Source organism: Penaeus chinensis, chromosome 11 (assembly GCF_019202785.1).
Source record: "Penaeus chinensis breed Huanghai No. 1 chromosome 11, ASM1920278v2, whole genome shotgun sequence".
NCBI classification, from domain to species: Eukaryota; Metazoa; Arthropoda; class Malacostraca; order Decapoda; family Penaeidae; genus Penaeus; species Penaeus chinensis.
Window position 1 is genome coordinate 23,347,424 of NC_061829.1, and position 9,137 is coordinate 23,356,560.

A 9,137-nucleotide genomic window follows, 5' to 3' on the forward strand; every position below is an offset into this window, starting at 1 on the left:
ATGGGATTGCCATATAGATGAGTTAGATTTGCTAATGCTATAGCTTGGTTTTCAGATGTTACTGTGACGAGACGGGAGTGGTCGGGTCGGCTACGGAAAGAGACTTTGCCTACTTGTTTTTGGAGACATTGCTGGAAGAGAAGGGTGTTGTGGGAGGGATCACGAAAAATCGGTCCCATTTGGCTGGGCTAAATAGAGTATTTAAGATTCTTGTAGAAGTGGGGATAGTTGTAGGGTGGGGGTGTGTGGAGGAGTGAGTAGTGTTGAGGGGGTAGTGTTATGGGGAGGTGGGCAATAAGGTTGTAAGGTAGTAATAAGGGAGGATGGGGTAGTTGATGAAGGTTGTGGGAATAGAGGTGTTGAAGTTGAGCATGTTGGGAGAGTAGAAATGTCTCCTGGGGGTTGGGTGTTGATTAGGGTGGATACTGTACTGTACGGCTCTCACACCTTAGGAAGTGGATAGTAGAAGGGATTGGTGAAGGGACTGAAACGAAAAAGTAGGAGTGGAAAAAAGACCATGCAAAATTAGAGTCCCAAGGTTGGGGAGTTCCCCATCATTGGGTCTCAGTCTCCGCCTCCTAAGCCCCCCCACGACAACAACGGGCGAGGGATTGGGGGGGAATCTCATCTTTTGATGAGTTCTAAAATGTGTTTGCTTAAAGTAATCACATTTAAGCCCAAGATATAGGGTTCCCGGATGTTAAATTGAAGTTGTGTGTGTGTTTACTATATGTAAAGCTGCATCAGCACTGTATATTGTTACATTATGTATTATCATACCAACAACAGAGGCTTTATTACACAAAAGATTCATAATGAAAGGATTGGAAAATCTATATAGAACTAATGTTTCTTATTGTTTAATTCAAAAATCAAGCAACACATATATGTACATATAAACAGCTCAATTATTATGGTTATTTACAATATTCCTTTGCATATACACATATGTATACACACACGTGTTTATATATATATATATATATATATATATATATATATATATATATATATATATATATATACATACACACACACATACATACATATATATAATACAAGTTTGATGTGAACTATAAATCATTATGAACATTCATTAGTTTTCAGTATTTAACATTTTTATTAATAAACATGGTTATGAGCTGCTGGAAGATTTTCAGAATCTTACTCTCTTTATTTCAAGATATTCTAAATATATATATATTCTGTGATGATTTTTTTTATTCTTTAGTCTCTACTTGTGGAGGTACTAATGAATTTTCAACAACAGAAGTACCATGGAGCCCGTCAGAAGAGTTAACCGTTTCTTTACTGCTACTAGAGCTCTCCTGGGCAGCTTTCCTCAAGTTTTCCATCATTCTCTGCTGCCGCTCTATCTTTTTAGCTTCTTTAGCTGCACGTTTCTCTTCCCGCTCTTTCTGCAGCAAAGCTTCTTTGAAACGTTCATCTTTAGGATCAATGCGGAAACCAAATATCTGACGCACTTCCTCCATGAGACGTTCCTTCTTTTCCTGCAAAAAAGTTTGTGATAATCAGAGATCTGCAGGTACTCACATCAAACTTTTGTTTTTTAGATGAAGATTGGTCATACATTCAATTTCATGTCTCTCAGGTGTATAAGAAATCTATACAAAATGTTCCTTACGAATCCCAAGTAAAATGCTGCTTAAGTATCTAAAAGAGCAAAATCTTACCTTTGCCTCCCTGGCTTCTCTTTCCCGTTTCTTAAGGCCTTCACGTACTTCTCTTTTCCAATCCTCTAGCTTGGCTACCTTCTGCATGATGTCAGCTTGTCTATAAAAATAAAACAAATTATAAATTAATCAAATTTAAAAAATAATCAACAAATTAGGAATTAGTATAAGATACAGTTACAGTGACACACACAAAAAAAAAGTAATATAAAATAAAATAATAATAAATATATTATAAACATGTATAATTTGCCTCTAGAAATAAATCCCTATAGTTGAATAACAGCAAGTGTGTTTGTACCTTTTGATTCAATGGAGCATAGGCTCTCAAACTGCTGGCTATTTTCCTACATTTTTTTCCTTGACAGTGGGACATATGAAGTTTGAGAAAATCTGATAATGTATGGCTTGCACATCCCTCTATAAATATTTCCATTCCCCCATACCCATTCTAATGCCTTGCCTCTCTGAACCAATCACCAATGATATTGTAGTTGCCTTTTGTATTTATGTCAATGAATGTAGAAGCATAAAATAAGAGTTCTCATTATAGATGACATGTACAACTCCTCCCCCTAACACAAAAGCAACCCCATGCTCCTTGTGCCCCCTTACCCTGTACCCCTTCAGTGATATTACATTTCACATATTAATCTTGTGGTTTGCTATTTTCTTTTGATATTAATACTCATAGATACCTCTTTTATAGCTCTATCTCTCCATTTCTCCTCTATTTATTATGGCAAACGCAACATCTTTCTACTCTGACATGTCACTGGTCAATAACTATGAGACATAACATTTTCTGGTGTTTAAAAGCACTGTCAAAGATCAGATTTGGGTTGGTATGATATAAGAACTTCCTTCTTTCTGCAGCTTGACATCAAGGTGAAGCTGAGGAATTATGATTATAATGTAGAATGAAGGTAGTGAACAGCAACAGAGGAAGCTTTCTTTTTGCTGTGGGTCCAGAATACATGATAAAATATAATGTATCATGTTTTCATAAATGCAATAAATAACATTGTTATTTTTATATTTTTATGTAATTTTTTTTTTTTTTTTGTATCATATGCTATACTGATAGTAATGGCAAACTGAAATAGTTTTATGTACAAGGACATGGTGTCCTCCATGAAGATAGCCTTCTCTCAGGAATGTTTGGCAGCTGGTAAACTTCACCCTCATTGATCAGTGGATATCTTGCAGGTCATGAATATGATGAATATGATGAATATAAATATGAATATGATGATGATGGTCTGAAAAAGAAATTACCTCTTTTTAATCTTGTCCTCTTCTGCCTTTTTCAGACGTTCTGCTTCACTAATCATCTCTTGAATACTAAGAGGATAGGCAAGACTTTCCCATTCCTTTGCAAGTTCTAGCTCTTCTTTGCTTGGCCATGCTTTGGCTGGATTAATGCCACTGGAGGCACCATAATGGCCATAAAGTTTTCGCTGATATGATAACGAAAACACTTGTTCCTCATCCTCTGTGAGTTGATTTGGCTGAAATTAAGATTTCATTTTAGTATAATAAAAGGCAATATGGGCACAATAGGAACAGATATAGTAGAAAAACAATATTTCATCTTTAATTACATCCGACGAGAAACTTTAAATAAGCTCCTAACTTCATGTGTTTATTTCATTCTTCTTCAAGTGCTTCATTTTATCCCAATCTAATATTCACAATTTACCATTATCTGCTTTTGTTAAAAAAAAAAAAAAAAAAAAAAAAAAAATTGTTATGAGCATTTTGTTATACAGTGTCTGTTGAAATATCTATGCTATATTTCTTTTTACTAAAATTAAAATTAGGCACTACAGTATCACATCAGGATAGATGTGCAAGGGCTGTATATAGAAGAACTTGGGCTGTAGAAGGTGTGAACCATTGTTACAGCTACTGTACACGATACATTTAAATTCACAATGAGTAAATTCTTTATAGAGGTCCTAATAACACACTCACAGCAGGATAGGAATCCAACAATACCAAATTTGGGTAATATTCTAGAAAATAAGAAAAAGAAAAGTAAAAAAGAAAAAAAAAGGGTTATCTGTTACCGAGAACCACACATCCTCCAGAGACAAAGTCCCAAATCTAGGAGAACATGTGAACCCAAAATCCAAACCTAACCATTCATACCTTCTATTTACTCCCTAGACAGGGGGCAAGTCCCCCCTGTACCCCCCTCCATTCACGATTCGTTTGAACTTGCAGAAAACACAACATTAAAAACTGGCTGTGTGAGGGTGTTGTGGACTTAGTTTCTGAGTGGTTACATGCAGAGGGTATTTTTGTAACTTTCCAGTAAATATGAAGATGCTGCAAATATACCCGTATTGCTTCCTACTCTATTTTTGATGCTCTATTAGATGGCAGTGTCCATTTCCCTATATCACAGTGTGTCGCTCTTGGTAACATTAACCGAAAAAGAATTCAGGGTATAATTCTATACAAAAGCCTAAAACCCTATAAAAGGGGAAAGAAGAACTGTACACGCATAGTGCATTAAGAACTGTGATACAGTCGTCTAAGGAAGAGGATATCCTAAATCCTTTGTAGAGGGTCTCATTACCCAAATCGGGTACTTAATCTCCTTTACTTAAGTTAAATACTTAAGGAAAATAAACACATAACCCTTACCATTTTATGTAGCTTCTTGTAATGTCGTGGATTTAATCTGGACTTATTCCTTTTTCTTTCTATCAGTTCCGCTTCGTTAATTTCAGGCAGAGCTTCATCTGCTGGTATGCTCTGCTGACATCGAGGCCATGTAGCAGTTGCTAAACCTCGATTTTTACTTGAAAAGGAGACGAGGGTACGGCAAATCATCCTGGAGGCCATCGTGAGAGTTGTTTATAGGGCGACGGAGCTAAAATTATTGGGAAAGAAGTATATTTATTGAAGAAGGCCTAATATCATACTGATATTTATGCCGTTTTTTATTCATTATTGAATTTTTATCAAGATGGGAAATAAGATAAGCCATTATATACTAGACCCGTTTCCCCTAGAGAGTAATATTTGACTCTCATATGTTATTATTTTAGATGCAGATGCAAAGTATCAGCGATAATCCTTTCGGTAACTAAGACCAATAATATTTTAGACAAAAGAATATCGCACATATCGCCATAAATAGGGGAGATATAACCCGATGTTTGATAACAGAGTGTCGTCCACGTCATAAGGATCGTGTCGGCAAGTGAGTTCTTTCCTCTCCAGTGTTTCCCATTTTTTTACACAATAAAGGTAGATATAGAATTACTTACCCGTATTTCTGTGTGGCAGTATGCTATTTGTAGGGATGCAGGTGTTGTAGATGTCGTGGGTAACCGTAGTTTTATGTATTTTAGTTGTGAATTTAAACGCCAAGTGTCAAAGTGCTGGGAATGGAAGTGTCATGTTAGTCTTTGATGAGCTGGCATGTAAATATTGCATAAACACACGAAATTTGTGCCTGATTTCGGTCCATGCTGCTAGCGGTCGGTTTAGTGAGTATGCCTGTGGGGATGATTTTGCACTGACAACATTAGATAGGAATATATAAGACCTTTATTCTCAGACTTGGACTAGTCTCTTAGCTATTGAATAAATACTCTGGGAGGAAAATGTTGCCTTCATTGTCAGGGAATCATTTAAGTTTATGCTAAGTACATAGAAGACAACTCAACCCATTGCCGTAGGTGAAAATTAATTAAAAAAAGGGGAAAATGCAGTTCTCATTTATATATTGTTGAGAAATGTGTCTGCACATAGATGGCTCTGCTAGTGCTTAGCCACAAAGGAGTCCATTAGTAGACCTTGTGACCTTACATGATTTCACCTTTCCTTAAATTGGCAAGAAAAAAGGTATTTTTTTTTTACTAGTGCTATGGGTATCGATGGTGTTATTTTTATCATAAACATCATAAGGTCAAAATGTAGAAGAGGGTAGTGGGTTAATTTTGAAACAAATTTGATATATTTCTGCATGAAATCCACTGCTTTCAATGATTCTAGGCATTGTTCCTTGTGCAAATGAATCGTTGAGGAGATATGATCACCATCTTCATCGACAATCTTGATTTGATAGTCCCGATAGCAGGGGAGGGCATGAAGTATATCAGGGAAATTATGGGGTAAAACAGAACTCCTCTGGTTGTTAACCTCTTGGTGACGGGTGTAGAAAACTAAAAAAAAAAACTCCATGGCAATGCGCCGACTTTGAGCACGGGAGTTTGGTACATCAAGCCGAATCACCGCCTCAGAGCATTTTGGCTCTCCACCACGGCGTACAGCCGCATGCCACATTTCGAGCGGTTTGTTTTCACGTCTATAGACGTGACCCGTCGGGAAGGGGTTAAACAAAACTTCCTAACCTAACATTCAACCGAACCTAATACCGTGGTAGTATATGCATCTCGAATTCACCCTTGCAATGTAAGCAAGATGAGCAACTTGGCCAAAATTGGTGGATCTTCTTATTTCTTTTACATATAGCACCCTTGGGAAGCATTTGCACACATACTGCCATAGAAGAACTTTGTCTTGGTTTGTATTGTTCTGTCATTTTATGTAGGTTTTATTACCCAACTCTGCCACTACCTTGTACTACATATTGTCCCATTATAATTAGTTTAATGGTATAAGCATTAGTAACAGCAAAATAAGATAACATAAAATATTTTCATAAATCAAAGAAAAGGGTAAACACACGAGACAGGCAGTACTAGTAACTGGCTCATTGGTGACTTAAAACAACCGTAGCCATCTATGAATTAAAACAACTAAACAAGTAAACTCACAGTGGGCATGGCATGTACGTAAATGCCATGCCCGTCAGCAATCGGTTAAATAAATTTCAAAACTATCTAATGGAACGTACCATGCTAAGACACTTTTCTTCTACAATATTTCCTTTGGAAACAGATAATAAGGGTAGTATAGAGGATGTAAAACTAGTCCCAAGAGAAATTGACACAAAATCAAGGAAGCAACATCAGAATCAGACTGAATCAGGCCGTGGCAGATTTATTTGTCAAGATAAGAAATTATCAGTTTGAGGTCCAGATATTTGCCCAGGCTTTGTCCTGCCAGAATACACAAGGTGAAGATTTTGTAGACTAGGCAGTGGGTAGTGGGGCAGCAACCCTTTCGAAAAGAGGGATAGGGGCAAAGCCCTATATATAAGATCAATGTGTGTCACCAAAGCATAGTTGCCTGGGCTCCATCCTGCTGGATCATACAATGTGAAGATTTTGCAGACCAGGTGTGGGTTAGAGGGGCAGCAGCAGCCTGAAAGGGGGATTAAGGAGTGAAGCCTCTTTATTTACTATGAATGTGCTTTAATATAACAAAATTACTGAAAGTTTTACTTGAATCATTCACTTTAACCCCGCAATTTCCCTGATATTTATTGTGCCCTCCCCAGTTATCTTGGCAGAAATGAGTGCTAGATTTGTTCAAAACATAAGAGCACACAGAAAAACATAACTGTCACCCAGAAATTGTTTCCAAATATATGGGTGAACCTCTCCTTCAGTGAACCATATGACAAAAAATAAGATATTTTTCATCCATGGTATTTCCTTTGCAATTTGATCATAGGAAAGTTGTGCAAGATGTGATACTTTGGTACATATTTTTATAATGACCTTATTAAGACAGGATAAATTTAAAAACAGTATCATAAAGAAAGTATAAAAGTACATTCACTGTTACATGAAATAATCTGCGCAGACAAAGAAGTAATGTCAGAAGTGAAGGAAATACGTCCCTCATGATTAGTTGGAGATCTGGGGGCAGATTCCTAGATAGGAAAGTACAGTGATATGGTGTTAGGAAAGTCTATGGTTCATATAGAAATGTTTGTGGACTTCCAGTAAATATAATTTGTGTTTGTAGAATAATAATAATAAAAAAAAAAAAATGGTTATAGAAAACAGTCAAAAGTAAGTAGGCCTACAATTACTGTTCATTAGTCAAATTACCTGCCAAAAACTACATGTCTCACACAATAGGATACCATAAATTACACTGTGAATGAAAGAAATAGTACTAAATATTATGTACAAGCATATATGTGTATGGATACGAATATTTATCCAAAAATTAAAGAGACAGTAGGTAGTGCATATGTTCTGTAATGTATGTGGTGGTAAGTTTGTCCTGGTATATTTAAACTTGTAATTGTCATATAAAACAGCTTGATAAGTAAATATTGTAATTGTTTAGAATACCTATGTATGATTGATCACAATGATAGTGGTACTGATTCCTCTCACCCTCTAATACCCACATATATAGGACATGTGTTACAGACCCCCCCCCCCCCCCACCCACCCACCCAACATAAAAGGATATAGTATGAATGATTTACAATGAATTTGTTAATATGTAGTAATACAGAGGTGGTTGTGCCCAAGTAACCTCCCCCCAACCCGGAACACAAAGAATTCTCCACATATTCATGGCAGGATGGAGCGTATGACTGACATGTTGGAGCACCTGATCCTGAATCTGTCCTACACTCTATTGTGCTGTACATATGTGTTGAATTCTATGTTGTCCTGGGCATGTGTTGGAGGAGCAGTAGCACCCCATTGGAGTGTTGTAGGGGGTAGAGCTGCCTGTATTTGACTATATATTGACCAATTCTTTGTATATCATTCATATTTTACTCCACAATTTCCCTGATACCTTTCATGCCCTCCCCTGCTATTGAGGCCAAGATTGTGGGTATTTGGGGTTTTCCATGGCATAATATTTACATGTATGGGTAGCAAAGACTTAAAAATCCATAATTACCACTATCATCATGACCAGTCATATTTATTCTGATATAAATCTACATTTGAAACGTGATATGGTTTGTGGTGAATGACCTAAAAGCATCAGGTAATCATCAAATAAGGAACAAGTGGTAGAGATTTATTGGTCTTGACCTGTGTACTATAGGCATAGGGGCAAGGCAAGTGTGTGGTCTGAGTGTCTGATGTAAATGCATTCATACAGATTCTTCATTATTTCCATATTTGTGCTTAAATTTTATTGTGCCAGGCAAATACTGCATGATGATACCAAGTGGGAACAATTATTAGTACTATGAGCCGTTAAAGATTACACATTTTAAGATAAGCAATATTTTTTTGTTACAAATTCTTCTAGGATTACCAAGGGCTCAGGGAGAGGGAAAGGTCTGAGATATGGAAAGATTAGGGCTACTTCTGTAAGGGTACCACTTGAGGGTAGAGTTTAGGGACCTTTACAGAGTTTGGGAAAAGTATGCAGTTTAGTCTCTGTTATTTATCAAGTCATCTCATTATTCTTTCATTTGTAGTTCTAATTTCTAACATTTTTTTCCCAAAGGATATACCTTGCTTTATTTGATAATTTTTATGTACCGCCTTTCAGAATAACTGGTACACTGGATAAATGAAAGATGCTGAC

The 9,137-nt window shown here is 36.6% G+C and overlaps 2 protein-coding genes across 5 annotated transcripts in view; one reads left to right on the top strand and one right to left on the bottom strand.

The window, feature by feature from the left end:
- Positions 1-844: 844 nt before the first annotated feature.
- Positions 845-4,578, bottom strand: LOC125030845 (growth arrest and DNA damage-inducible proteins-interacting protein 1-like). The gene is made up of 4 exons (XM_047621168.1): positions 4,350-4,578; positions 2,973-3,205; positions 1,695-1,794; positions 845-1,511 (listed from the first exon to the last, which is right to left on the bottom strand). The coding sequence occupies exons 1-4, from the start codon at positions 4,548-4,550 to the stop codon at positions 1,221-1,223; spliced, it is 825 nt and encodes a 274-aa protein (XP_047477124.1). The 5' UTR covers positions 4,551-4,578; the 3' UTR covers positions 845-1,220.
- A 286-nt stretch (positions 4,579-4,864) lies between these two features.
- Positions 4,865-9,137, top strand: part of LOC125030843 (coatomer subunit alpha-like) — a 62,545-nt gene continuing 58,272 nt past the window's right edge. For 2 of the 4 annotated variants that reach the window (XM_047621155.1, XM_047621159.1), the window contains exons 1-2: positions 4,865-4,958; positions 9,102-9,137. The exon at positions 9,102-9,137 is cut by the window's right edge and continues 72 nt beyond it. In XM_047621155.1, the coding sequence (XP_047477111.1) occupies positions 9,130-9,137 (8 nt within the window). In that variant the 5' untranslated portion in view covers positions 4,865-4,958; positions 9,102-9,129. Of the gene's footprint in view, positions 4,959-5,179; positions 5,201-9,101 lie in introns of those variants that run through there. The other 2 variants (XM_047621156.1, XM_047621158.1) reach the window with 2 other exon arrangements.

What these genes read in the sequence shown, in the direction of transcription:
- LOC125030845 (XM_047621168.1), bottom strand. Translation starts at nt 4,550, where the DNA reads ATGGCCTCCAGGATGATTTGCCGTACCCTCGTCTCCTTTTCAAGTAAA. An exon ending in GAGGACAAGATTAAAAAGAG is followed by an intron (nt 1,795 to 2,972) that starts GTAATTTCTTTT and finishes TTATTTTTATAG; the next exon opens with ACAAGCTGACATCATGCAGA. An exon ending in GAGAAGCCAGGGAGGCAAAG is followed by an intron (nt 1,512 to 1,694) that starts GTAAGATTTTGC and finishes ACTTTTTTGCAG; the next exon opens with GAAAAGAAGGAACGTCTCAT.